The 27,963-nt window shown below is 50.6% G+C and overlaps 8 protein-coding genes across 8 annotated transcripts; 4 read left to right on the top strand and 4 right to left on the bottom strand.

Moving 5' to 3' along the window:
• Window positions 1-453: 453 nt before the first annotated feature.
• KVR01_002165 (uncharacterized protein) lies at window positions 454-1,692 on the top strand (the record flags this gene model as incomplete). The annotated part of the gene is made up of 2 exons (XM_044791993.1): window positions 454-630; window positions 700-1,692. The coding sequence occupies 2 exons, from the start codon at window positions 454-456 to the stop codon at window positions 1,690-1,692; spliced, it is 1,170 nt and encodes a 389-aa protein (XP_044647180.1).
• A 1,560-nt stretch (window positions 1,693-3,252) lies between these two features.
• Window positions 3,253-5,147, bottom strand: KVR01_002596 (uncharacterized protein; the record flags this gene model as incomplete). The annotated part of the gene is made up of 7 exons (XM_044783609.1): window positions 3,253-3,354; window positions 3,411-3,500; window positions 3,587-4,025; window positions 4,080-4,330; window positions 4,398-4,763; window positions 4,830-4,937; window positions 5,076-5,147. The coding sequence occupies 7 exons, from the start codon at window positions 5,145-5,147 to the stop codon at window positions 3,253-3,255; spliced, it is 1,428 nt and encodes a 475-aa protein (XP_044647611.1).
• A 2,375-nt stretch (window positions 5,148-7,522) lies between these two features.
• Window positions 7,523-14,014, top strand: KVR01_002168 (uncharacterized protein; the record flags this gene model as incomplete). The annotated part of the gene is made up of 5 exons (XM_044786198.1): window positions 7,523-7,970; window positions 8,325-8,411; window positions 8,480-9,201; window positions 9,272-13,007; window positions 13,071-14,014. 5 exons carry the CDS (start codon window positions 7,523-7,525, stop codon window positions 14,012-14,014), a joined length of 5,937 nt encoding a protein of 1,978 aa, XP_044647183.1.
• Window positions 14,015-14,424: 410 nt separating this feature from the next.
• On the bottom strand, window positions 14,425-15,470 carry KVR01_002947 (uncharacterized protein; the record flags this gene model as incomplete). Its single annotated transcript, XM_044789129.1, has 4 exons — window positions 14,425-14,766; window positions 14,856-15,010; window positions 15,074-15,199; window positions 15,275-15,470. 4 exons carry the CDS (start codon window positions 15,468-15,470, stop codon window positions 14,425-14,427), a joined length of 819 nt encoding a protein of 272 aa, XP_044647962.1.
• A 2,395-nt stretch (window positions 15,471-17,865) lies between these two features.
• On the top strand, window positions 17,866-19,216 carry KVR01_003153 (uncharacterized protein; the record flags this gene model as incomplete). The annotated part of the gene is made up of 3 exons (XM_044793628.1): window positions 17,866-18,063; window positions 18,137-18,903; window positions 18,976-19,216. 3 exons carry the CDS (start codon window positions 17,866-17,868, stop codon window positions 19,214-19,216), a joined length of 1,206 nt encoding a protein of 401 aa, XP_044648168.1.
• Window positions 19,217-21,473: 2,257 nt separating this feature from the next.
• KVR01_003892 (uncharacterized protein) lies at window positions 21,474-23,294 on the top strand (the record flags this gene model as incomplete). Its single annotated transcript, XM_044783375.1, has 8 exons — window positions 21,474-21,551; window positions 21,626-21,790; window positions 21,866-22,223; window positions 22,295-22,359; window positions 22,422-22,581; window positions 22,661-22,816; window positions 22,917-23,127; window positions 23,195-23,294. 8 exons carry the CDS (start codon window positions 21,474-21,476, stop codon window positions 23,292-23,294), a joined length of 1,293 nt encoding a protein of 430 aa, XP_044648907.1.
• Window positions 23,295-23,803: 509 nt separating this feature from the next.
• KVR01_003058 (uncharacterized protein) lies at window positions 23,804-24,522 on the bottom strand. The gene is made up of 2 exons (XM_044781260.1): window positions 24,227-24,522; window positions 23,804-24,123 (listed from the first exon to the last, which is right to left on the bottom strand). The coding sequence occupies exons 1-2, from the start codon at window positions 24,323-24,325 to the stop codon at window positions 23,899-23,901; spliced, it is 324 nt and encodes a 107-aa protein (XP_044648073.1). The 5' UTR covers window positions 24,326-24,522; the 3' UTR covers window positions 23,804-23,898.
• A 294-nt stretch (window positions 24,523-24,816) lies between these two features.
• Window positions 24,817-25,676, bottom strand: KVR01_003226 (uncharacterized protein; the record flags this gene model as incomplete). Its single annotated transcript, XM_044794231.1, has 3 exons — window positions 25,641-25,676; window positions 25,454-25,583; window positions 24,817-25,370 (listed from the first exon to the last, which is right to left on the bottom strand). Exons 1-3 carry the CDS (start codon window positions 25,653-25,655, stop codon window positions 24,817-24,819), a joined length of 699 nt encoding a protein of 232 aa, XP_044648241.1. The 5' UTR covers window positions 25,656-25,676.
• Between the last annotated feature and the right edge of the window lie 2,287 nt (window positions 25,677-27,963).

Below are 27,963 nucleotides of genomic sequence, written 5' to 3'. Positions count from 1 at the left end.
CGCAGGGAGGCTGGAAGCAGTGGGGCCAAAATATTATGGACGGCATTCAAGCCACCCTCGGACCCGAAGTCCGAATGCGAAGAAGCCAGCGGCCAGTTCATAGTTCACCTGGTGCCAGCTCAGGTTCATAGCACAACATTGTGCAACGAGGTATCCCTTTCCGACGAATGAGTCTCTCTGTCGAAATGGCACGCGTACGAAGAAGTTGGACAAGCAAGGAAGACGAACTTCTGCGCCAGGCAGTGATGACTGGTAAGGCCCTCCATTAGGTGGCATCGATCAAGCTGAATGATTTTTTCCCGTGCCAGACGTTCGGCAAGTAACTGACATGATTTCATAGCTGAGCAACAGCACCAGCCTCTTCGTTGGCGTGAGCTTGCGAAGGCCGTTCCTGGGAGATCGAACAAGGACTGCCGCCGGCGGTGGTGGAACAGTCTCGCGGACGGCAGAACTATGGGACTTTGGTCCGAGAATGAGGACGAGCGTCTAATTGCTGCTATCCAGCGCTGGGGCACGAATTGGACCAAAGTGGCTACTGAAGTCGGATCAAGAAGTGCAGATCAATGCTCAAGTCACTGGAACCACGTCCTCGACCCCAAGATCAATTACTGCGACTGGACACCAGAGGAGGTGTGTTTACCCCAAACCCAGAAGCTTACCACATATCTAATAGCAGGGCAAACTGACTGGGTTTATTAGGACGCAGACCTCCTCCACGAAGTCTTGACCAACGGCACCAAGTGGGCTCAAATCGCGAGCTATCACACTCCAACTCGAACTACTCTTGCACTCAAGAATCGATACTCCACTCTGAGGGTCAAGAACGAGAATAGAAGCCGAGTACGCCAAACTCAACCCAGCCCATCCTTCGGGCATGTAACATTGCAAAGCATCCACGCGCAGGCGAGTCTGGGAAATTCCGAGGGGGTCAGCATATCCAATTCGAGCGAAAACAGCGAGTCATTACGATCTGATGATATGGAAGACGAGGAAGAGGAAAGAGAACCTGTTAATAAAAAGGTGAAAGTGATACGCACATGGCTGGAGGATCTTGGCAGCGACACAGACGTCCAAACCGACGGCGGCATGAATACGCGCCCATCAGGGCAGAATGAGACTACTCCCGTGAGAATGGATGGGATCAATGTTGCCATGACAGACAACACAGCATGGTATGACTATCCGAAGGAGAACGTCCTTCCAACTCCAGGTATCAACGAGGACAGCGGCATGGCCATGGACGAGTATTTGCAACTCGACCCAGCTTTGCTGCGAGACCAAGCTCCAGGGCCGCCCTTCCACGTGGCCGGAGGTTGCTTTTATGGGGAAGAGCCGCCAAGTCCACAGAAGCGCAATACACCTGACCTTCCACACGGATTGAGCACTGCAACTCAACCGCTCTCAGACACCGCTAGGTGTACTCAAATTACCAATGGAACTTCGCTGGCGGGAAGCAACAAGGGCCTCGAGTGCGATGACTGGGTCATGGCCTCCAAGACGGCCTCCGTGGCCAAATCGACGCCTTCATTCCCATCACTGCCGCCGCATGATAGGGCAGCATCAACACCAAAGTCAAGAAGGTTTCGGGTGTCAGTAACACTCACATGCGATGAAGGGCAACTAGCTTCAGCCCTGACGCAGCTTACTGGGTTTGGGGCTGGTTTATCTGTCAGTGTGGAAAACTTCGAGTAGGGATGCATATCATACCGTTGCTGTTGTAAAATAGTTATTCAGGGCTGCGGCCCCCTTTACCACTATACCAATACATGATGTAGTACTATTGTGACAGGATTAACATGATAGGCTGAAGTCCCCTTCAACTTGATAGAACTTCGAACCACACTTCGGCTGGCTTAATAAAGAAGAAAGGAAGGAAGGAAAATGCCCACGAAGACTGGTTCAGACTGCTTAATAAGTACCCGACAGCTTCAAAGGCCGCAGTCAGTCTGTGCGCAGGCTGCTAATCCCGTCCATCCACAACTGCCGTCACCGGCGGCCCGATGCAGCCAAAAGGGAGCTTGTGAAGTTATGGCGGAGTGCTGGGCAAGGGATCCCCTACAAGGTCCTTTCAGGGGCCCTGATCGAAGCCACACCTGCAGGTTTTGCCGCATGGGCTAAGAGCGAAACATTTTGATTCTTTTTGTCCCCGTCAACTAGATCGTGGAGTAAAGTCCATAAAATCAAGTGTGAATCTCAAGTTAGGTTTGTATGACAAGTAGGTAATGTCTTATAATAAGAAGACAACATTCTCTTTTAAAGAAGTTAAGAACTTTAACATTTTTATTTTACGGGATATAGGTAAAAGAGGTCATCTAATTTGTAATGTTTATTAGTAAATCATATCATTAACAAAAGTTTTTCAAATGCTGTACGTAAATTATAATATTAATTTAATACTTATCTGAGGAGGTTGGCATTTAGAAATAATGATATTTATATCAGATCAAAGTAGCTTTGTGTGTACAGTTAGTGTAAGGCTCCAGCTGATGGACAATATAACCCTGTCCGGAAGTTGGCGTGACATCGGGACTGGCGAGACTTGTTGACCTCCGAGATTGCCCCGTCACGCGAGCACGGGAATCCCCTGAAGCAATGGCACTGGCGCAGCGCTGTGCGGCTAGGCGTTTTGTCGCTCGCCGCTCAGTCCTTGTCGCCATGAACTGTGATTGGAAGGGTTTCCAAATCCCCTTCCTTGGCCGCTCGATCGCCAGCATCGCCAATGTCTTGCCCACGAACTGGCGGAGCATGACTAACGAATGCAGCGACGCTCGGCCTGGAGACTATAGTCTTCGAGCATCCCGGAGACACGATCGGCCCAAACAGTAGGATTTTTCCCCGAGACCCGGTAACGGCGCAGTCTGTGAGATGGCACCAATTCCTCGTCAACAACTTAAACTTTGCTTGTACATATATTTTAAAGATAGTAGTTTGCGGCACGAGGCCGAGGCCACGTTCCCACGTATTGTATTCTCTTTGTCCTGTTATTGGCATTGTATTTTTAAACACTATCTCTTAATCGAGTACCACTGTATAAAGGCGCCACATACGTTGTATATGTATATGGTTTCGCTTCTATTCCGTATACGGATATGTCCGAGTACATACATTACGCCTTCATAGAATCCATGGATGGTAAGCGCCAGCCCACGACCGTCTTACGTGTATGGGGATTAGAAAGGAAACCACTTTTAAACCTAGGGCGTTCCAGCATAGCATGCATGCCATCCGCTCCAGCCCAGACACTCAGCTTCACTACATCGCCTCTGGCCGTTTCTCGATCCTTGCATACAGACCCTTTTGGAATAAGAACCACGAGTTTTCATACTCGAACCTTTGGGGGTCTACGACATGTATCTACACGGTGTCAGGCTTTCCACTGTTCAGCGAAGCATGTAGTATGGGGGACTTACATCATAGTTGGCTACGAGAAAAGCCAAGATCTTCTTGATTTCCAGGATGCCTACATATCTGCCAATGCAGATCCGACGCCCACCGCCGAACTTTAGCAGAAATGTTAGCAAGCCAGCCCCCTTTATAGTAAAATCAAGACAAAGCGGAGCTCAGGTCAATCATGACCAATACTTACTGTGAGAATCCCAGCCTCCAACTTTCTCTTATGAGCCTCATCCTTCTCAGTCCATCGCTCTGGTCGCCAGAATTCAGCATCGTCTCCGAACCAATCCTTGTTTCGGTTCACGACGTAGGCATTTCCACCAACGTCAGTCCCCTCAGGTAGATGTTGTCCCGCGATTGTGATGCCGCCCTTTGGTACGACGCGCTCGAAAGGAAGGGCAAAGGGTGGGTGCATGCGGATTCCCTCGAGGACGCAGGCGTCCAAGTACGGCAGGTTCCGTGTCTCAGTCCATGTTGGGTATGGCCTCGAAACATTGGCATTCTTCAGTTCTTTGTAGAGCTTCTCCAGCGTGTGAGGGTAAACCAGCAAGCTGTACATAGTTGTGCGCATTAGACTTCCCACCGAGTCGGAGCCAGCGATGACATTGGAAAACGTCCATGCAGCTGGGGCCCTGTTGTAATTATCAGAAATGTGCACGAGTGTCGGCTCTACCGGCATTACTCACGATGGCGGAAGCGAAGGGTCTTGCTGTGACACCTCGACGTATCTTGTGAGAAAGTCCGATCCACGAGCATATTTGTCAGTTGCCACGTCCCTCTTCTCAACATCGTTGGCGAGAGCTGCCCTCTTCTCGGTAATGGCCTTTCCTACAAACCCCATGATACTCATGGACGCTTGGAGTCCCAAAGCTCGTTGGATGGCGTCACCTACGCGGTTCTTTCGGAGGAGCCAGTCGATCTTGGGCATTTGTGTAAACTTATTGGCATCAGTGTTAGTTCATCCATCGCCATGTTGCTTCAGCCCAATGATCAAGGCAACATACCGGTGCAGAGGTTCGCATGAAAAATACAATGCTTGCCAGCATGCCTCCAACATCCTTGCCGGTGTCCAGAAAACCATAACGCTTTGAGAACGTCAATGTACCCATGACATCGAATGCGAAGAACTGGAGCCAATCGCCTAGATTAAACACTTGATCGTTGCCAACGAATTTCTGCTCCAGCTTCTCGTGTATGCATTCGAGGACTTCGTTGACGCGTGGCTCCAGGGACGGGACATTGGCAAGCGTAAACAGGGGCGCGATAGGCGTTTTGAGCTTCTTGTGGATTTCATCGCTGGTGGTGTTGAAGATGGCTTCCAACGAGCCCCCATTCGGAGTGTAGGCCTGGAGTGTGGGGTAGAAATCTGACTGAAATCGAGCACGTTAGATCGTAGAAGTTAGAGGGGAGGGTCAATCTAGTGCGAAGCTGCTCACCTTTGGAAATCCTGTTCTCGCAGTGTATATCGTGGGAATCAGTTCCGGGTTGTGGATGGAGACCGTGTTCGGGCCAACGCGAACAAGCTCGCCATATTTCTCATGCGCCTCTTGAAGGATTAGGTGAGCGCGCTTGGTTTTGACCCAGTAAACCCTCTGAAAGTTCGTGAATTTCGCAAAGAATGGCCCAGGGATATGACGAAGACGCCACCATGTCCGTGTAAGTTGAAGGACCACAAGCAGTACTACCGCAGCGGAAGCCAGCACCAAGGGGCTACAGGTTGCCAAACTTAGGTTGGCAGGCATGGTCACGCTCATGGTATCCTTCTTGCCAGTATGGAGGCCTGGAATCCAAAGGGTGTCTACAAACTTGGGCAGATGCAGGAGCATGAGATTCACCATACATTTCAAATAAGCAATTTCGTGGGCGTCCTTTCATTCTGCGTAAAGCTTGGAGGGATTCGCTTGGCCCTGGTCCAGTTGATATTTTTACCCAGGTAATCCAAACCTGCATGTGAGAAATGTCAACGTAGGTCTTACGTCTATGCTGGTTCTCAACCATGGGATGCGAAAGTCGGTGTGCATTACACAGCATCAAGTCCCACCTCGTCAAATTAATAACCAAAGGATTAAATTATCCAAACCTCGATCATGGGTCCTAGGTTCCTAAGGCATGGGCCTGTTGTTCTAAGTCCTGTTTCAGGTCCTGTCGGCACCGAGTACATGGGGGCTACTTGCGACAACGTTGTCGTCTGCGCAGTAAGTTACCGGCACACTCACTAAGATAGGCAGGCACACGTGCCACAACCTGGTAACCATGTGACTGTGTTATCGACAACACGTTGCCGAGAGCTTCGGATGTCGCTTCTACCCACCGACGTGATACTACCCCGTGAAGCTCTGACTGGCCTATCGCCCCGGCCGGGTTGCGATTACTCGCTCATTCGGGACCCGACTTTAGCGCCGGCATGGTGTAGAACGCCGGCGGTCTGCAACTACTCCCAAAGTTCAGGCGAGGACTAATGCAGTTCAAGGAAGTATCACTGCGTAGAAATTAATTGGCAAGGGTATATGACTACTTAGTGTAAAACAAGAGTAGGAAGTTTTACTCTATAGATTTTATAAGTAGGTTAAAATAAACCTATGAAATTATATAAATACTATTTATATAATATAATAAATAATAATAAAGTATTCTATTATTTATATTTTATTATTCTTTCTTTTAAATAAATTAATTATAAACATTATATAAATTAAACACCTAAGTTTAATATAATATAATATTATATAATATATAAAGTGTTTATAAAGATATATTACTAATAATAAACTACTAGACTCATAACTTATATTTAAAAACAAGCTTATTTATAGAGCCTAATCTGCATTGAGCTTCAAACAGGTCTTCTGTCAGCAAGACAGCACTCAACGTGCCTAAGTACCGAGATGCAAATGCACAAAACGTGGCCTGCAGGCACCCGAAAGTAAATCTTTATACTTCTGTCATCTGCACGAACTAAACTCTACTCAACGTTGCCTTGTGGTATAATCCAAATAATCATGCCTTTCAACAATGGTACTACAAAATTTCGCGTGGCCCTGTTTGGGCCACAACGAACTGTTTGGACATCGCGTGACGTTGAAGACCTACAAACCGCCTTCCGAGAAGATGCTCGCCTCGAATTTCTGCAAAGCACGCTGGCCACACTCCCTTCGTTATGGCCGCAGATCCAACAAGCATACGGCTCACCAGACTTCCCAGTCGTGGAGAAACTACAAAAATTACAAGAAATCGTGGCTGGCACCAGGAACATAGAGGATGAAGTGCTGTCAAACACTGCACTGGCGCCGCTCACGGTCATCGCGCAGATTGTCGACCTAATTCAGCAACACGGCACCAACTTGCAAAATTTTGAGACAGCCCAGGGCTTCTGCGTTGGGTTCCTCTCAGCTGCGTCATATTCGTCAGCAAAGGACTGGCAGCATTTTGAAAAGAATGTCTCCAATGCCATTCGACTGGCTGCTTGTTTCGGTATTGCAGTTGACATGGAGCAAGCTGCTTCGCCAGTCAAGGTGGTGTCTGTGCGTTGCAGATCGCCAGCAGAGAGGGCAACCCTGGACACATACTTAGATCGCTTTCCTGACGTAAGTTTGCCCTTCATGACAAATGAGAGTCTTGTTAGAGCGTGATGGTTGACTAAACTTGCTAGGCTTACATATCCTGCGTGACTGAGGATAGGGTTGTCACCATCACTTTGTCGCAGGCCAACGAAGCTGATTTCAGCTCGCTTTTGAGGAAAGCAGACATCGCCATGACGGCTATTGGTCTCCAAGGGAGCTACCACCATCAAAAGCACAGCAAGACCTCTGGCGCTTTGATCACCCTTTACGCCCAGCATGAAAATCTTCAGTTACCTGAAGCTGCCGATCTGCGGCTACCACTTCGTTCCACAGCTGACGCGGACCCCATCACCACCGGGGCTCTTCACGATGTTGCAACCCGACTGATTCTTTGCCAACGTGCCAACTGGTTCGAGACAGTGAAAAGTACTGTGGGCAGCCTGAGCTCAGATGAAACTGAGATCGCCAGCTTTGGCTCCGAAACGTGTCTCCCTAGGTCACTGGGGAGATCCAAACAGCCGATACGATCCACTGAGCCCACCGCAACGGAAGAGATCGCCGTTGTGGGCATGTCATGCAGATTTCCGCAGTCCGAGAGCCTCGAAGCCTTTTGGCGTCTTCTCGACGAGGGACGCACGTGTCTTGATACTGTGCCCACCGATCGCTTCGATACTACGCAGCTAGAGCGTGAACCGAAATTGGATGCCTTCTGGGGTAACTTCATCGACCGTCCAGATGCTTTTGATCACAAGTTCTTTGGCATCTCAGGCCGTGAGGCAAAATCGATGGACCCTCAACAGCGACTCGCCCTCCAAGTTGCATATGAGGCGCTCTCATCATCTGGATACTGCAGTAAACCGTCTTCAATGCGCGTCAAAGACGTGGGCTGCTACCTCGGTGTTGGCGCTGTCGACTATGAGGATAACGTGGCTTCCCATGCTGCCAACGCTTTCGCAGCAACCGGCATTCTGCGGGCATTTATTACCGGCCGTATCAGCCATCACTTCGGTTGGGAGGGTCCTTCTATCACAGTCGACACAGCATGTTCTTCCTCTGCTGTAGCTATACATACCGCGTGCAAGGCTCTTCTCGGTGGAGAGTGTTCCATGGCGCTCGCTGGCGGCGTCAATGTCATCACCAGTCCCTCACTTCATCAGAACCTCGCCGGGGCATCCTTCCTCAACCCTAAAGGTTCTTCCAGGGCTTTTGATGCTGAAGCTGGTGGTTACTGCCGCGGAGAAGGGGCGGGTATGGTTGTATTGAAGAAGTTGTCTACCGCCTTGGCTGACGGCGACTTTGTGATCGGGGTCATTGCATCCTCAGCAGTCAATCAGAACTCAAGCTGTAGCCCCATCACGGTTCCGCACTCAGATTCGCAAAGTACTTTGTACAAGCGAGTTCTCAAAGACGCCGGAATACAGGCTCAGGATGTGACTTATGTCGAGGCGCATGGAACTGGTAAGCCGTAGAATACTCCTGCCTAGTCTTTTCGATTTTGATAACATTCACGCTGACATTGCACATAGGTACTCAAGTCGGCGACCCGATCGAATACGAGAGTATACGCTCCGCTCTGACTGGTCCCCAGCGCACCGAGCAGTTGTATGTTGGCTCGGTCAAGGACAATATTGGCCATGCTGAGGCCGCTTCAGGCGCCGCAGGGGTCATAAAATGTCTACTCATGATGCATCACAACACGATCCCAAAGCAGGCAAACTTTGCCTCGATCAACCCGAAGATCAAAAGCTCAGCCGGAGATCGCATCACTGTATCGATGAAAACAGTTCCCTGGACTTCGAGGAAGCACATTGCTCTGGTTAATAACTACGGCGCAGCTGGAAGCAATGCCGCCATTCTCATCCGCGCTCATACAGTCGAGAGGAAACCGGAGGTAGCCGTCATCCCAACTGTCCATCCCATCCTTTTTTTCCACCCAATACTTCTGTCGGCAAGGACGACAACCAGCCTCAACTCCTATGCGGAAGCCCTCAAGGCGTATTTATCCAAGGGCACAGCATCCCTTGGAGATATTTCTTACAACATCGCGCAGGCCCGTGATGTGTCATTGAACTGCCGCGTCGGTTTTGTTTCCGATGCGATAGACAGTGCAATATCCAGCTTTAGCAGGACAAAGGCATTTGATGCGACCAAAAGCCCCGTCATCCTGTGTTTCGGTGGGCAGACAGGGCGAACTGTAACCGCCTCGAAGGAGCTCTATACCAGCAGTGACCTCTTCCAAAAGCACTTGGTAAGTGATTACACTTCCATTGTTTGACCGTCTTCGCAGAACGAATGATTGGCTGACTTTCTACATTTAGAATGAATGCGACTCGGTCTGCAGAAGGTTAGGCTACTCCAGCATCTTTCCCGGTATCTTCGAGTCGGAGGAGGTTCAAGATACTGTTACCCTCCACTGCAGGCTTCTGTCTCTGCAGGTGGCGTGCGCAAGAAGCTGGATTGACTCTGGGCTGGAAGTCGACGCTTTGCTTGGTCACAGCTTCGGCCAGCTGACCGCGCTCTGTGTGGCCCGGTCCATTTCTCTTGAGGACACGTTCCGGCTGGTCGCAGGCAGGGCTCGCTTGGTCCGGGATGCCTGGGGCCCCGACGCCGGCGCAATGCTGGCGGTGGAGTGTGCCAGGGCGGATCTCGATCACGTTCTCGCACAGGTCAGCGCGGAAGACGGTCTACGCGTGGATGTTGCATGCTATAATGGCGCGCAGCAATTCGTGCTAGCCGGGGATACGCCCTCGATTGCGAAAGCTGCAGAATTGTGCCGCGGCTTCAAGGTACACGAGCTGAGCAACACTCATGCGTACCACTCTCACTTGACGGACGTGATATTGGAGGATCTGTCAAAGATTGCCGGCTCAATCAAGATTCAGCCACCTCGCATCCACATCGAGACCTGCACAAGTCAGGAGACATTGACGGATTTCACACCCGAGGCCATAGTCAACCACACGCGGCAGCCTGTCTACTTCAACGAGGCTGTCAACCGCATCGCAAAACGTTGTCCCAGGGCTATCTGGGTGGAAGCTGGATCGGCAACACCCATCATCCCCATGGCCAAACGCGCCATCAACGTGGTGGAGCGAGGCGACGTCTTCTTGCCTATGCAGCTTGGCACAGTGGATGCTATGAGAAATTTGTCAAAGGCATCCTGTGAGTTGTGGAAGGCAGGCTCGGCTGCCCAATACTGGCTCCACCATCGCTCATCAGGCTATCGCTACCGGAAGGTCAACCTGCCACCGTACCAATTCGAGCAGACGTCTCATTGGCTCTCACTGGAGAGACGGTTGTCACCAGCTGCGATCGAGACCGCCAGCCCTCTCCCGCTTGTGAAACTGGTCAAACATGACCGTGCAAATGGAAAGCTTACCTTGGAGGTGAACACAGCCAATGACACATTCCAATTGGCTGCGAGTGGCCACGCTGTCGCTGGTCAGCACCTGTGTCCGGCATCCATGTATATGGAGATCGTCGCTCAAGCCGCCAGTCAAGACGCACACCGAACCACTGCCAAACAGAACTTGGTGCCGCATATTGAGTCTCTTACAATGCTAGCTCCTCTGGGGACTAGTGATAGAGCCGTGGTCCGCGTGCATCTCCACCAGACGGCACCAGAGTCGTGGGACTTTGTCATCAGCAGCCAAGCAGCCGCCAGCTCGGGACCAGTTGATATGCCGACAAGACATGCCACGGGCTCATTTTCGTGGAAGAAACTCGACGACGCCATGGCGGATCGACGACTCAGGGTGCTTGGCCGCCTGGGGACAAGCCAAACCTCGGCATCAGCAATGGATACCGGTATGAGTGGCGTAATGGTATACGACATGTTCTCAAATGTCGTCGACTACGCCGACTACTACAGGGGTGTTGACAGAATATCTGCTTCCACAAATATGGCCATCGCGACGGTCAAGGTCCCGGCGAGACAGCACGAGCTGATTGATGCTGGCATCACGGATCCCATCATCCTAGACAACTTTCTCCAAGTTGCTGGGATCCACACCAACTGTCTGTCACCCAAAGACAAGGGGCTTGTGTTAATGTGCACCTCTATAGACGAGATCATTTTCAGCCCGTCCTGCCTGGAAAAGAGGGGCGTCGATCGGGAGTGGATTGTACACACGCGGTTCGACGAGGACACGCCCGCCAACACGAGAACAAATGACATATTTGTTTGTGATGCGACCACCGGTCAAGTTGTTATGGCCGTACTCGGAGCCAACTTCAAAGGTGTTCCGCTGAAGTCTCTCGCGAAGAGTCTCACCAGGCTCAACAAGTCCACGTCCACAGTGGCTGAGAAAAGGCCAGCTAAACCAATTGACTCGGCGGATTCGGGCTATGCATCGGAGCGAAGTGATGCAGAATGGACACCTGTTCGAGAGTTCATCCCCAGCACTCTCCAGGCCATCGTGACGGATCCGGTCGCAGTCACTGTCGACCATGCCGGAGCGGATAACATGTTGGTCAAGCTGCAAACCATGCTTAGCGAGATCATCGAGATACCAATGGATGAGGTGACCCCAACTTCATCGTTGGACGACCTTGGCATCGACTCTCTGCTCATAACAGAAGTGATGGCCGAGATCAAGACTCGCTTCGGGGTTTCCGTCGCGCAAGAGAAGCTGTCCAATTGTGCCGATGTGCGTGGAGTGGCAGATCTCTTATGTGGAGGCAAGCCTCAGCCACTGGAAAGAATACAAGGGGCCTCAACATCAGGAAGCTCCCGCGCCAGCACCCCGGTCAGCTCGTTCAGCGACAACCCTGTTGCCTCCTCTGACAAGGTATTCAACCAGACAGAAGAGCTAGGTGTCACACCTCTCGCAGTCGCAGGCCGCGACGTTTTTTCCGAGACGGTGGCATCCTACGATAAGCACGCCGAAGACACAGGGTTTACAAACTTCTACACCGACGTCTTCCCCACACAGTCTGCCCTTGTCGTGCAATACGTGTTGACAGCTTTCGCCTCCCTCGGCTGTGACTTGGCATCTGTTGCCCCCGGTGCCATGCTACCCTCCATCGAAGCGCTTCCAAAGCACGCCAAGGTCATGATTCAGCTGCACGAAATCTTGACTACTGCTGGCCTGCTCACCAAAGGAACAAACGGAGAATACATCCGCACAGAGCTACCAGTACCCATAGTCCCTGCGTCTGTCCTCAAGGACGAGCTACTGCAAAAGTTTCCAAAACACACCTCCGAGACTTTGCTCCTCCACTCCACGGGTCAACAGCTGGCCGACTGCCTGACAGGACGTGTTGATCCAGTCTCAGTTCTGTTTGGCAATGCGGCTGCCCGCGAGCTTCTCGGCGACGTCTACACCAATGCACCCATGTTCAAGACTGGAACCCTTGTGCTGTCTCAGTATTTGGCATCCGTGCTTAAAGACGTGGGCGCAAAGCGAGAGCTGAGGATACTCGAGCTTGGCGCAGGCACAGGAGGGACGACAAAGAATGTTGTTGAGACCCTGGTAAAAATGGGCCACAAGTTCACATACACATTCACGGATCTATCGTCGTCGCTCGTGGCAGCAGCCAAACGAAAGTTCTCGAAGTGGTCATTCATGGAATACAAGGTTGTTGATATTGAGAAGGACACTAAGCCAGACTTTGTGGGCAAGTACGACATTATCCTCTCGACAAATTGCATCCATGCGACAAGAGACCTCGTGAGATCGACATCTCACATTCGGGAAATGCTGAAACCAGATGGGCTGCTTTGTCTGGTGGAGTTAACAAAAAACCTCTACTGGTTCGACCTTGTCTTTGGGCTTCTCGAGGGATGGTGGTTGTCATCCGATGGACGCTGGCATGCCTTGGCGAGTGAGGAGCTGTGGAAGAAGGATCTCCTCGACGCCGGCTACAAATGGGTCGACTGGAGCCGCAGCTCGACTGAGGAGTCACAGCTGCTCAGGGTCATCACAGCATCCCCATTTGACCCTCCTTCCCGTCTGGAAACAATTGAGTTCAAGGAAGTTGATGGTCAGAAACTCTATGCCGATATTCACTATCCAGGCGAACTCGTTAAGCCCGGCAAGACACTCCCCGTAGGTGAGACCACTAGCTTTTGATTTCCACAATTCAATGAAACCGCAGACTGACATTTCGTTGCAGCACTGATGATTCACGGAGGTGGTCACATTATGCTTTCAAGGCAGGATATCCGAAAAGATCAAACCGCCATGCTCTTGGATGCTGGTTTCCTTCCCATTAGCATCGACTACAGGCTCTGCCCTGAAACTACTTTGTCAGAGGGACCAATGAATGATGTCGTCGATGGCCTGCACTGGATTCGAACCGAATTGCCACACATCACCCTCTCCAGACCAGACATATCAATAGACGGTTCCAAGGTTGTCGTCGTAGGCTGGTCCACTGGCGGACACCTTGCCATGACACTAGCCTGGACAGCAAAATCCCGCGGAGTGCAACCTCCAGAGGCCATCTTCGCTCTTTATTGCCCCCTGGACTACGAGGACCCGTTTTGGACACTTCCCAACATCCCCGAGGGCGCAGGTTCACCTGCCGCAGGCTCAGGGTCAGCATTCGAGCTCGACGACAACCTCTGGACCAACGGTGTCTTCGACGCACCCATCACGAAGTACAACGTTGCTCCCAACAAGAAAGCTTTGGGAGGCTGGCTCGCGCCCTCGGATCAAAGAAGCCGTCTAGCGCTGTACATGAACTGCAGCGGCCGCACCCTGAACGTCCTGCTTGGCGGGCTGGACAAGAACACGCGCAAAGAGCCGGCTGCACCGTCGCAGGCCGATATTGTAGCGGTCAGCCCGCTGGCGCAAATCAGGGCCGGCAACCACACGACGCCGACTTTTATCCTGCACCCACGAGCGGATGACCTGATTCCGTGGCAGCAGGCCCAGAGGACGTGGGACGCGCTACAAGAGGCTCATGTTGACGCAGAGTTGAGGATTGTGGAAGGTGTGGGCCACTTATTTGATTTGGGAGGGCTACAAAGAGTTCGTAATGCGGCTGCCAAACAGGCTGTCATAGACGGATACGACTTCTTATGTCGTCACGTGGGTTTGGAGTTGCGCGCATGATTTTGCATATAGACTTTTTTGTTGGTTCTGTATTTCGTTATTTGTTCCTAGGCGTAATATCATAGAATTCATGTTCAGTCATATTCACATCCATCGGATTGTAAAGACGTACGTATGGCCTCCGGGAAATTCTGGCGCACATTGCTTGATATGGCGATATCTACGGTCATGCACGAAGCGCGATCCTGAAACCAAGAACTGACAAATTTTGGGGTGTGTATTGAATGGTCAACTGGATTGCGCTCCGTCGTACCTAGGTAGACATAATCGCGTTCATGGTGAAAGATACATTGTGTTTTGTCATTCTAGAACATTCAAGTTCTAGTAGTGTGGTTTCGTCTTTATAATTACATGGCAGAGGAAATTAAAACAATACATATAGTAAATACATAACCCCGTCACGGCCTCCATCACGCTACGCCCCTCAGCTCTGCATCAGTCAACTGAGGATAAGGGACGATGGGGGCCATCTTGTCTTCCTTGCTTCCGGCTGGCGCGACATTCTTGATCCGCAATCCCCTTGCAGGGTCGGTCACGTACTTGTGCAATGCCTCCCAGTCTCTGCACATCATAGCCTGATCATCCGTCGCGTGCCCCTTCTTGTAACCGTTGATGTATGACAGGGGCTGAGCATCCGCCATGCACATGACGGCGTCACGAAGGGTGTTGATGCAGTGTGCCACATGTCCAGCCGTCCACAGCGAGTCGTTGGTCTGTGCGTAATGGTAGGTAAACTCTTCGGAGATGACGAACTGCGAGAGGAAAGATTTCCCAGGTTAGCCTCCGTCGGAGGGAAGATGATCCTTAAAAGTGGGAGGGGGTGTGGTAAAGTGGTCCATACTATGCAATGCATTTGGTGGAAGCCGCGGATGGCGTATAGTTCCCTGCCGTCATCAAGAGGTTCCCAAGGCCAGAACGTTGGTAGCTCGGCGGTGTTGCCATCGGGCTTGATCCGCTTGGCACGGGGCTCATCAGGCCTGACGAATATGCTGGAACCTGTGATCAAAGCCCAAGAGGTCAACCACGATATCTTGGCACAGAATAATTGATTGGACTGACTGTTGTGCATGTATTTCCAGTGATTTATCATAGCCAAGGACTTGTCGAAGTCTTCGAATATGTCCTCGGGCATGTAGTAAGGGTGGTCATGGCCCCAGTAGGTCGGCTTTAATGGGTACCCAACTCCTAAACCAACGATGTATGTTAGTAACGGCAGGTATTATTTAGCACCCCTCTCCGTCTGGGTTGCCCTTCACGTACCATTAGGGACAATCCCGTTCCAGTCCTCGCCTAGCAGACCACTCCATTCCAGGTCGTGATATGTGGCGTGCGGGTGTGGTGTGTCGCCTCCGCGCAACCACCAGAACCCAAAGAACAAAGCTTGGAAGACATGGCTGACATAGAATCCGGCGCGGTAGAATCTCAGCTTTTTCTGGACCTTCGCCAACTTAATCATGGAAGATTTGTCGGCTGCAGCTTGGCCATCTTCGTCGCCTTGTAAATCAACAGACTTGTATTCAATCCCATCATGGTCGGAACTACGTCCGTTCGCAAATATCTTTTTGAGGGGAAACATTAGGATGGCGGCGGAAATCGTGCGCTAGTTGAAGATGTGTTCAATGCAAAGGGTCACAAGATTTGACATTTGTACGTGTTCGGACGCATACGGAATGGAAGCGAAACTAGTCAGAGTCATGAAGAATGTTACTCGAGTGTGGTCGGCAAGACTGTGCCCCTGTATATGTACAAATGTTTAGCACCATGTATTGCATAGCTAAATATAGTTTTCCGTATGTATCTTTTGTTGTATAAGCTTAAAACTCTATTCCCTTAGTGATATAGATGCTGGAAACGGTATTTAAGTCCGTGAACTAGAAATATTTATTTTACTTATTATAATAAACAAAAACTCTAATTTAATATAGAATAAAATACCAGTCATTAGTCTTTAAAGTCTGGAATAACATTAACTAAATTTTTAAAGGATATAGTACTAGTGCTAATGTATTGAAAATTAATGTTCTTTGAATTTTAAAATTTCTTAAGAAAAATAACCTGTTAACACTTTTATTAAACTAACAATCACCTTTCCTTTCACAAGCCGTACGGGACTGGAACTAAATCAAAATGCAACTACTTTCGTTAGAGTTCAGAGCTTCCTCTCTGCAAGTGACTAGACAGTGGGTGGCAGGTAACGTAGCATCGTGCGGTACGAGTCTCATGCTATGGAAGTGAAAGGGCACCTAGGTACATCCAGCTGATTCGCCAAAAACCCATGACTAGCGACAGTGTATGGACAGCCTACCTAGGTATCTGACTGGGAGTCTCAATGCCAAGCCAAATGCGTTGGCGGTGACAGGCCTTGACAGTGAGACTCCGGAAACTTGTCATTTTACTCCAGGGCTGGAAAAGATGCGTTTCCACGAGGTGGAAAAGGAGACAGGTTTCGGGTAGAAATGCTAGGCAGTTGACTCCGCAGTGTCTCAAAGCCAGGGGGTCCTTGCTTGGAGATTGGTTGATGCAGCTTACTCGGGTCTGGCCAGTTCCTGTCTGAAGTGTACTCGGGTCTGGTCGGCCGATGGCTCAGTTTGTGCATTTTACTTGGGTCTGGCCACTCGGGCTTGTACGGTATACTCGGGTCTGCTCTATGGCAACGCCCAAACCGGGTTACGAAGACCTAGTGTTCTCGGTGACCTTGGTGCCTCCGGCACTGGGTCTGCCAACCCAGTGCGCACTCGTAGCTATTGCGCACTGGAATACTTGTGCTCCCTTAAAGATATGCCATCCCTCCCGGGGCCCCACAGGTGCTGGTTGCTGCACACGACGATGACAATTAGCCATGGCATTCAGTCAACAGAGTCATAGATCTAGGGTTTAATCGCAATCTAGAAATGTCACGGGTCCACTATGCAAGTAAGGTTCGGGCCGAGGATGCAAAAGTGATGTAGAAGATCCTCGCATAGCAACGCACAATGTACTGGCAGCACCCTTCGTTTTGGGAATGGTCCCCATCTGACTATGAGCTCGAATCAACACCCCCATCTGAACCTAGCGGCCCGTATCAAGCCTTACGTCTCATATTATCGCGCAGTGTGTTCATTTTGACCAACTTGCTTGGCTGGCGGTAGAAGAAAAGGTGCGGACAAAGATGGCGTCGTCTCAAGAAAGCGTAAGCTGGCTTGATATGCCCAGAAAGGGACAGCTAGGGATCCTGTTCATGCTGCGTTTTGCGGAGCCCTGTGTTAGGTCTTCTGCCTCTGTGAGTGAGCGTCCTCGGTCAATTTCAACTGCATCGTCGCACGAATGCTCGCCGCAATCACGAAACTGATGGTCGACTTCGTTAGACGTACCTCTACTTTCAATTGAAGAATCTGGACCCGTCCCTCTCATCAGGGCAAATTGTTAGCCAGTCGGCCACAGTATCAACTGCCTACATCATTGGACAATGTTTGTCATCGCTTTGGATTAGCAAGCTTGCAGACTCCCCTAAATATGGTCGGAAAGGGGTTCTCCTGCTTGGCACAGCAGCGTCGGGTCAGTTTACGTCGAGTGATAAATTCCCACTGTCTTAGCTCGATTCTAACTTTGATCTGTGTCTAGTCATCAGTTCCTCACTTCTGGGGTTTACCAGTCATTTCTATCAATTGGTACTTCTGTGGGGTCTTGAGGGTGTTTTCAACGGCAATGTTGCGACAGCTAGAACCGTTATAACAGAGATCGTGGGTGAGCCGAAGTACGTACCTTTCAACAACTTGTATTTTGTATAAATTGTTTGTCTTGAAATCCGAGTGGAATATGGCTGGTGTGACTGAAGCTAACTGGCCAACAGGTTTCTATCCAGGGCATTTGTCATGGTCACTATGGCTACTACTTTGTCCACCCTCTTGAGTCCAGTGATGGGAGGCCAACTGGCCGACCTCGCCAGTCAATACCCTGACAAGTTCGGGAACAACTGGTTCCTCAAGAAGTATCCTTACGCAACACCCGCTTTTGTCAATGCATCGATGTTGTTCATTACACTCGTAGCGATTTTCTTCTTCCTTGAAGAGGTATGTTGTCTTCCTAGGTAATGGTGCCCGTCATGTTCGTTTCTGGTGTTCTGATAAGATTCCACGATGCAAGACACATCCCCAGAAAAGGGGTAGTCCCGACATTGGTCGAGCAATCTCGAGAAAGGTTTTCTCTTGTTTCTACTCTCAGAAAGATACAAAGCCTTCATATTCAACATTGGACGACGAGGACTCAACTGAAATGGAGGCTGTGCCATTCATGAAGGGGGATGACAGAGCAGGGGACAACGCGGACGACGATGATCCCAACAAATCCGACGACGACTACGACGACCGGGAGCAAGGAAAGAAGCGAATCGGATCGCCTAACAACCCCGAGAAGAGCAAAGTTGCCCCAGTGCTTCCACTCCGACGCATTTGGACCCGTAATTTCATCCTTATGCTAATCACAACTTCTATACACGATAGCCATATAGGGGCATATACTGTTCTCTGGACCAATTTCCTCAGTGATCCTCCGGCGACCGGTGCGAAGGATTCCCTGCCCTTCCGATTTTCGGGCGGTCCGGGAATGACGCCGGCCGAGATTGGCTTCACACTGTCGATTGTCGGTGCATGCGGTCTGCCGATTCAGTTCTTCGTGTACCCTAAAGTCATCCATAAGCTGGGTGCTTTGAAAACCTGGCAGCTTTTCATGCGAGGGCTACCCATCATCTACACCGCTGCTCCATTCATTGCCGTCGTCAGCAAGCTCACCAAATCGGCGACGACTGAGCATGGGCAACCTCCAGCCGTATGGATACTCATTGCACTGATACAAGTCGTACTGATCTTCTGCGCGGTGTTCGTCACACCCACGGCGCTTATGCTCACTAGGCTGTGAGTGACTGTCCCTCCACCCCCTAGTCTCTCTGCTTGCGGCAGAAGCTTACCACATGTCATTAACTGCAGTGTTTGCCCTCACCCATCGGCACTGGCGCGGACGAATAGCATCTCGTATGTGGGTAGTGGCTTAGGTCGTGCTCTCGGGGCGTCACTTGGAGCCCTTGTGTACAGCTACGGGACTTCGCACTCATTCACGGGCTTGGCATTCTGGTCGGCAGCAGCTGTCGGCGTTTGTACGTGCTGTTTGGCCATGTGGTGCAAGCAAGGCGATGGGCACGAGATTTGGCTTGATGGAGATGAGGAGTAACTGTTCTGGTAGTAAAATTCTGGGATCGGTTGAAGCTGTTCCTGTTGCCAGGGATGTGTACTATTCCATTTCCAATGATTGATAATGCCGACGTTATTGCTGATCCAATGCAATTGTCACCGTATGAAGACGGCATGTCTGTCCTCAGACGTGTGGAATAATAGAAGCGAAACCAGGTACACGGAATGAGGTTGAAACCGGCCAGATAAAGGAAACACTCGCGCATTGCTTTCAGATTTACTACATATCTATGATCCTGGGTTGGCATCGAGATCACACTGCAATTGTGCCCCCAGTCACGGAAAATGCCATGCTAGTCCTGTCCAATTCCCATCATGCATTCAGGGCACATGCGCTACCCTAGGGTAAGATCACGAAGGCCCCACTGAGTACCCACAACACCGAGCCAAGCATCACTGGCAAATCGCAGCCTTCTGTGTCTCGGCCGAAATCACGGAAACTCTCCGTGCTCGCTGGCACCTGGGCACCCTTGTCGCCCGTCCATGAAGCTCAGGCTGGCCAACCGCTAAAGCCCGGGACGCATACTGCATGATTGGCGAGGCTCCACCCGAAAATGTGCCACTAACTTCATTTGTTGCCGATGCATGCATATTGTGGACTATGTGCGCTGCGTATTAAATGACCAGTCGCCTAGGAGCTATGGGTCTTGTCAGGATCAGAGTCGCAAAGGATCAGAGTCGCAAATCTCAGCACCATTACATTGCGTGCCCTGCGATCCTGATCTCAGTTGGTTGGTCATTGAGTTTCATCAACAGACCAAGAAAAGCTTAGCAAGCCGATAGATTCCCTGCGGTGTTGAGCACCGACCGGTCCGCAACCTGGGGGAGACCGGAATCATGCAAGACCGCGTCCAGTTCAGAGAGTCCCGGAAGTCCCTGGTTTGTCATGAAATGTGACGGTGTTACCTAAGACTATTCGAGGCTGGGCGTGAAGGCAGCCTATTTCTGCAGGGCCTCGATTCCTTTGAGCACCACAGCAACTAAATGTCACTTCCTACCATGCCCAAAGCACATTGAATTGTATCCACCTCGATTACTAGTATGCCATTGGTGATGACATAGCATGCGGATCAATCTGTTTTCCCGCCTTCGATGAAAATGGCTTCAGTCCCCCAATCCATCATGGTGGGCCTTGTGAGTCTAGCCGGCATCACTGTGATGCCCTGCAACCAACACGACGCGGTAACAAGAATGGGTCCATGTAGGTATCAGCTACGCTACGTGAGCTTACAAATTTTGCCCGGCGTTAGCAGGAGAAACAATTCACCTGCTTACTTTTGGAAAGATGCTATGGTCACAGTAGGGTGTACAAGTGATCTTCGAGCAGTTATTCAGCAAGATGAACACTAAACTCACGTCATGGAGTAGTGATTTTGTCATCGGGAAAAAAGCAGTGCCGTACATTGGATCGTGTGTACTAGGTATTCGTGTCCCATCTATATTATCATGGAGTCCACGTTGAATACTCGTTCCCTTGCACTCAGCAAGGAGAAAGCGTAGATTCGGTATCAACAGCAGCTTTATTTCTGATGTGCTACTCTCAATAACGTCATCTGTATATCCAAATTCATTGAAACCATCCGGAGAAGTCTTCAATGGCCGTCACTAGTCTTGATCAGAGCCTAGGCACCGCGCTGCACAAAGGCGCGGAGTCTCAAGCGTCGACCCCTCCTCTAGTAATGTCCGACGGCGATGTGGAAAAGAACCTCTATTTTCCCAGCAGCGATGAAGCCGACGCTTCAGTGACTAGCGAGGATGAAGGACGAACCCTCAAGGGTTTGAAGGTAGGGCGTGCCAACCCTCTGCCGCCGAACCCGTGACTTGGTACGGTAGAGCTAATGAAGGACAGTGGGTTCTTGTTGTGACCGCCATCCTGTCGAGCCACATGCTTTTCGCCTTGGACAACACCATTGTGGCAAACATCCAACCGGTACGCTTACTCATCTGCACCCGCTGTTTGTCACTTTCACCAAGGCGATCGCGCCATGACTGATATCCATCTAGGCAATTATTGAGCAGTTCCAGGAGGCTGGCCAGGTGGCATGGCTATCCGTAGCGTTCTCCCTCTGCTCTTCTGCCCTTGTGCTGCCGTGGTCAAAGTGCTACGCGACTTACAACGCTAAGTGGCTTTATATCGGTGTGAGTCAACATAATTTGACTAAAAGATCGTTCATATAAGCTGTACCTACCGCATCAGGGTTCATCTAACAAAAAGTTGGTAGTGTGTGATTTTCTTCATGGCCGGTTCCGCGCTGTGCGGTGCTGCCCAGAACATGGATGCCGAGATTGTCGGGCGGGCAATGGCTGGCGCTGGTGTAAGTTTTCCAAGGTTGCCGCCTGTCACAGCCATAGGGTATAACGTACATTTCAGACTGACTCGCTCTTACAGGGCAGCGGGATGTATTTCGGTGTGCTTACACTCCTCAGTGTGAATACGACGGTATCAGAGCGGCCATTCTATATCGGACTGACAGCAGTCTCCTGGGGAATTGGAACTGTGACAGGGCCAGCAATTGGTGGTGCATTTGCTGAGAGCAATGCTACGTGGCGATGGGTATGTCATCTGTTTAAGTCTCGGCTTTTAAATCTCTAGAAAATGGATCTAACCTGAGCGTCTTGTCATTCCTAGGCTTTCTATATAAACTTGGTCATTGGCGCGGTTTTCTCACCCGTCTACGTGTGGCTACTCCCACCCTTTGACCCTCTTCCCGGGAAGACCCAGAAGGAGAAGCTCCAAACCATCGACTGGATAGGAGCTGTCCTCTTCATCGCTGCCTTGGCCTGTCTCATCATGGGTATCAACTTTGGAGGTGTCAAATGGGCATGGGGCGACGGGCGCTCGATCACGCTCTTTGTCGTGTCAGGGGTCTGCTTCATCGCCTTCGGACTGCAGCAAAGCATGTACTGGTTCTGCAACGAGCAGACACGGCTGTTCCCTATCCACTTCCTCAAGCGACGCTCACTTCTCTTGCTTTTTGTCCTCAACAGTATGAATTCTGTCGCTCCTTCTGATCTTCCACTTGATACGACCGCAGCTGACCAACACCCTCCCTTTCAGCCCTTGCAAGCTCCGGCTTGTTCATCTCGGTTTACTATATTCCGCTCTTCTTCCAATTCACACATGTGAGCTTCGCACCAGTCGGCTGCGTGGCTCTTGACTTTCAGCTGACCACGTTCTCGAACAGGGAGACTCGGCGATCTACTCATCCCTCCGAATTCTGCCATTTGTTATGGTTTTGATATTTGCCATTATCTTTAACGGACATATGATGCAGAGATTTGGCTACTACATGCCCTGGTACTTCTTCGGCTCCGCATTTGAGCTTGTGGCTGCTATTTTGATGTGTATGACATCCAACTCTGCTCTCTTTGTGGCAAACACCATACTTTCATCGCCATGGTTCGAGTATTGACTCCAAAATAGATCTGGGGAAGCCGGAGACCAATCCCCAAGCCATCTTCGGCTATACCTCCCTCATGGCTCTCGGTGTCGGCTTCTTCAACCAGGCCGGCTATAGCGTTGTTCAGGCGAAGGTAAAGCCAGGGGAGATCCCTTGGGCTCTCGGATTCATGATGGTTTGTAAGTGTTTTCGATCACATTACCTTTGTTGAACCCGAAAACCCCAATCCTGCAGGTGGTGCCAATCATGTGAGGACTTTGCTAATTCGATTTTCTGCAGCTCAACTTGGCGGCATTGTCTTGGCACTAGGCATGGCAGGAGCAATCTTTGTCAACGGAGCTACTGCCGGACTGGTGAGCCTCCTTCCGGGCATGGATAAGGACGTTGTCGTCAATGCCATCGCTGGAACCAGCAGCGATCTGTTCAAGACGCTGTCTGAAAAGCAGCAGAAAGATGCTCTTGCAATCATCGTTCATGCAATTGACAATACGTGAGTCTTTAAACAGCATTGGTTGGACTTGTGAATCTGGTGTAGTACTCAAGCTGACAGAACACAGGTACATTCTCTTGAACGCGGCTGGTGCCCTAGGTGTTCTGCTCTCGGTGTTCCTCAAGCGCGAGAGACTTTTTATGACCGTCGCAGCAGGAGGCGCCTGAAGATATGATACTACCAGTCCAAAAGTGTGTCCGCAATCGCCTGCCGGCAACACTTCGTTGCAAAATGAGCTGATTCGCAAATGAGTCTAAGAACTTCGAAATGTACCAGCTTGCAGAACATGGCGACAGACTTCTCTCCAGAACTGGGAGTCTATCGCGGGTATTGTGATAGTTTAGGTGTTGAAAGCAAAACTTGTTTGAAGGGGGGCAATAGTACGATACCTGCTGGTACAAAAAGTAAAATCGAGCCTTACGAACGAGCAACAACGTCTCGTTGAAACACCTCACGACAATACTGCGGCCAGGAGAGAAAAACAATGGACTTTTCCTGTAACATCGTTCTGAAGCAAGGTCTAGCACACCAAACATCCCTTCATATACTTAGGTACAAATATGTGGACTCAAGATTACCGGATACACCGTGACGTGTGTCGGGTGTGGGGAGAGACCTACTAGTAGTTCTTACTCTGGCAAGGTATGACGGCAGCAGCCTGAGAGACTAAGAAAGGTGCAGAACAACGGGTGAAATTGACCCTCACGGCCAGAGGTACGTACATTGACAGTTCTACATACAAGACATTCAAAGTTCCACCATCCAGAGCTCCTACGCAGCCCCAATAGCATCCTCAAAATAGACCGTTACGACTTCTCCTTCACGCCGCGATGGAACGTGCTTCTTGAAGTTGGCGTGCGCTTGACAACTGGAGTCGTAATACCGCATGTCTTCAAGCGAGCGGAACGTTGTCTTGGCCACCAATGTGAAGCCGCGGGTTCGCTCATCTGGCAAGGGACGCCCGGCTACGATAGACACGATGTACGGAGCGCCGTCCTGAGAGGGGCTCGGATTAGCTTCACAACACTCAGAAATTACGAGGAACCCAGGCAAGGCCGCCTCAGCAGGGCGCGGTTCTGCTTTATCCCGAAATGCTTACCTTGCGGGCCTCCTTTGTAAGTATCTTGTACTGGTCCAGGAGGAAATCAACATCCTCTTCTTTCGGGATCTTGAACAAGGTAACTCGGTGTATGGACATTGTGAATGGCTTCCGGTTGACGAGAGGGGAGGCGGAGATTTATGAGAATTTAGTAATATGATGTCAATGCCGGAAACAAGAGAATAGAGGGTTGGGCAGGGAGACCGACGAATGCGCAGCAGTCCCCGTGGGGCAGCAAGGGACCTTATAGTAATTTAGCTGTCCTACGTGGGTTTTTACCGCGTAGCGCACGCGTGGGTTTTGCCCTGGCAAACAGGCTCGTCGGCTGCGGAATTGCGGAGTGTCTTCGGAGGGATGCGGAATAGAAGGGAAACCACGGCACTCCGCATCTCGGCCCCTCCCCCCACCGTGCGGGGGACGGCTCTCAAGGCCTCACGGGATAGGCGTGGAGTAAAAACTCTAATAAGCATTCAGACCCGCGACTCATGCGCGTCGTTTCAACATCATTCATGATTCTTTACAAGATAATTTCAGAACTCAGCAATGATCCGGGATATTGTTTAGGCGAGCATCCTCGTGTTATAATCTCTTCAAAATATGCGGTCCTTTCCTTCTGCTTTATGGACTCTTCCATTGATACAGATGACGTTGAGCCGGCTGTGGTCTTGGAGGATGCTGATATCCACGAGTGGGTCCCCGTCGACTAGGATGCAATCCGCAAAGTACCCCTCCTGGATCTTGCCCAGCTCGTGACTCCTCATCATCAGCGCCGCCACGCCCGAGGTGGCTGAGATGATGGCCTCGTGCGGCGTGAAGCCCAGAAGCTTGACGAAGTGCTCCAGGTCCCGCGCATATGTGCCGTGGGGGGTCCAGGCGAACCCGTAGTCGCCCCCGGGCAGGACAACGATGCCGCGGCGGTGCATCTCTCGCAGGCCGGCTACCGCGGCGTCGAGCTCGCGGGTGTAGCCTGCCTTGTCGGCTTGGGCGTGTGTGTACCCGAAGGCCTCTGCCTCGTGGAGGGTTGCGATGAGCCAGTTGATTGCCGGGACCACGACGTGTTTTGTCTTAGCCTTTTCGAGCATGTCCATGCCTTGGTCGTCGATGAAGGACGCGTGGTATATGGCCTCTACTCCGTGCCTGACGCCTGCAAAATGTGTAAGTATCTTGTATCCATAACCCTTGTATGGTTCAACAGCCAGCTGCTGTGGAACTGTAATTGTTACTCACACATGATAACAGAGTCTCTGGCGCGAGCATGAGCACAGAGTCGCTTTCCATGCCTGTGCGCTTCATCAACACAGGCTGCCGTCTCATCGTCTGTGAAGTAACAGTCTTGAGCTGCATGTGTTTCCGTAATCTGACTGAATCTTAGCAACGCTTTCCCCAACGGGTGATTTCATTAGGCTTAACTCACCTCTTCCCCAGACATGCTCAGTTTTACATTGTCCACGCCTAGATCCACATGATGACGAATGACCTCACGCATCTCATCAGGACCATCTGCAACCGCTGTGATCCCAGCGACGAGGATGCCGTCCCGCCGAGCGAGCTCTTTGCCATTGGCGAGGTAGCGCGGGCCGGGAATATCTCCCGCATTTATCGCGTCTCTGATGACGACGTCCAGGCGTTCTTTTGCTGAGGCCGCACCGAAGCACCTGTGACCAATAGGTGCCATTAGTCTCTCCGGAAGACGTAGAAGACGATGGGTCCTAGTTGCTCAGCGTGACTGAACTCACATGGTGTATCCAGAGTCCAAGAAGCTCTTCGCGCTCTTCATGGTGACCAGCGTGTGCTCTTCAACGCCCAGATCTCCCAGATGGTTTAGGTCGCCACCATTCCATGTGAAGTGCGTGTGGCCGTCGCCAAGGCCGGACATCAACGTCCTTCCTCGGCCGTGAAAAATGCGCATACGCGGGTCTCGCTGAAGAGTCTCGACGCTCGGTACTTCGCCTACAGCGGCAAAGCGCTGCCCTGTTTCGAGTGTCACTTCGCGGCGACCATGCCTTGAGGAATCACAACGCTCGTGAACCTGTCACCCGGAACTGATGGAACGTAATACATATCAGAGATTTCTCACCTTCGATTAGAACATCGCCTCGGTAAGGTTCGGATCCTGTGGAGTCGAGTATGTTGACATCCAGAAACAGTATCTTGGAGTCGGGGTCAGTTCCGCTCATTTCATAGTGCCTGGGTTGCAGTGATTCGTCCCAATGGATTGCGTTGATATGTTCGACGTTTCTCGGACTTCCATTGTATGGAGCTGAACCATGAAGCCCCTTATTGTCGCTCACCCAGGAGATTTCTTCTGCGCGTGGTGGAGCCATGTTCACAGACCAGGAGTAAGATGGCACAATTACGAGCAACGAAGGGCAACAGAGGATGCCCATTCTCGCAACATAAAGAAGCCGAGATGTGCACCCCTCATCATGGGATCGCCCTACAGCTCAATTGCCAAATCGTCATGCACGACACGCGATTGGAGAACCAGACCGTGCAATATGCCGATATGCCGTGCTCTAAAGCAGCCACAGGCTCACTGCGGGGCTTTGGCCAGTGGGCTGACCACCATCTCTTCGACGTGTGCTATCCTCCTGTCTCGTCATCTGCGCAATGTCCCTATAGTTTCAAAGGTAGGATTGCCATTCACGAGGCACGCTAGTCTCTCTCCTTAAGCCTCTGCGATGATTACGACGTGCACCCGTCACACCTACTACAGCCCCATCGCGGCGGGGTGATCCAACGCAGTAAGTTCTCCATTCTCAGCAAGCCAGTTTTGCTGAATCAGTCACAGTATCGCTGCCTCTTCTGCGGGCCTCAAGTGTAGCATCAGGCTCTCCAGTGTGATGATATTACCGCCGTCCCCGCCACGTAACGTCCTCAACTCATTAATGTTCATGTGCCTTGTGTCAAGTCCAGCAACGTATTCATGGGATTTCATGGATAACCTCAGCTTGAGTTTCGCAAGCCATGTACCCAAGGTACCTGGAACGCCGAATCAGTTCCCTGCTCTGCCGAAAGTAAAACGGCGCGAGGCTAGGCCCCGAGCACCAACAAGGAGTCTATCCTAGCGAAAAGAGTCACTTTGAGATTTGATAGTCCTGCTACTCTTGAGGATGAACAACAAAGGCCACAAAGTTCCAAATAAATAGGGGCATCGAGCAAGGCTTGTATGTCGAAAGAGGCAAACATTGACATTGGTAATTTAAAGGCGTGCTATACTCTTAGTATGTCTTAAGATAATGTTAAGGCTGCAAAGAGAAGGCGAAATAAGGGCTTTAGTACCTACTAGGCCTTAAGTCTTTCATCTTTTTATCTCTAAACTTCAACCTAACTACTAATTTATCACTTTAACTTAAATCTAATATTTGTTATAATCTAATAATTATATAAAATTATAGAAATGTTTTTAATATACTATGTGTAATTCAATGTTAATGGATTTAATAGATAAATAACTATGAAGTCGAATTTAAAATATGTAAAGATTAATTTATATTAATTCTTTTAAAAAATGTATAATAAGTTGCATATTTCTTTTATGTATTTATATATGGCTTATCGGCCTCAAATTTTAATAACGACCTTCCCTGTATGCTTCCCAGAAAAAAGAAAGTCAAATGCAGCCTCAGACTCGTCAAAAGAAAACACGCGGTCTACAATAGCGGGCCCCAAAGCTACCTTGTTTCCCTCAAGAAACTTATTCATGTCCTGGTAGTCCTCCTTCGAGCCCACCCCAA

This window comes from Diaporthe batatas (assembly GCF_019321695.1).
Source record: "Diaporthe batatas strain CRI 302-4 chromosome Unknown Contig00003, whole genome shotgun sequence".
NCBI lineage: Eukaryota > Fungi > Ascomycota > Sordariomycetes > Diaporthales > Diaporthaceae > Diaporthe > Diaporthe batatas.
Note: the sequence above shows the minus strand (reverse complement) of the source record. Positions and strands in the feature narration are given on the sequence as shown.

Excerpts from the sequence above, each read along its gene's own strand:
- KVR01_003058 (XM_044781260.1), bottom strand. The coding sequence starts at position 24,325 with ATGTCCATACACCGAGTTACCTTGTTCAAGATCCCGAAAGAAGAGGAT. Across the intron at positions 24,124-24,226 it reads TTACAAAGGAGGCCCGCAAG|GACGGCGCTCCGTACATCGT; the intron begins GTAAGCATTTCG and ends AGCCCCTCTCAG.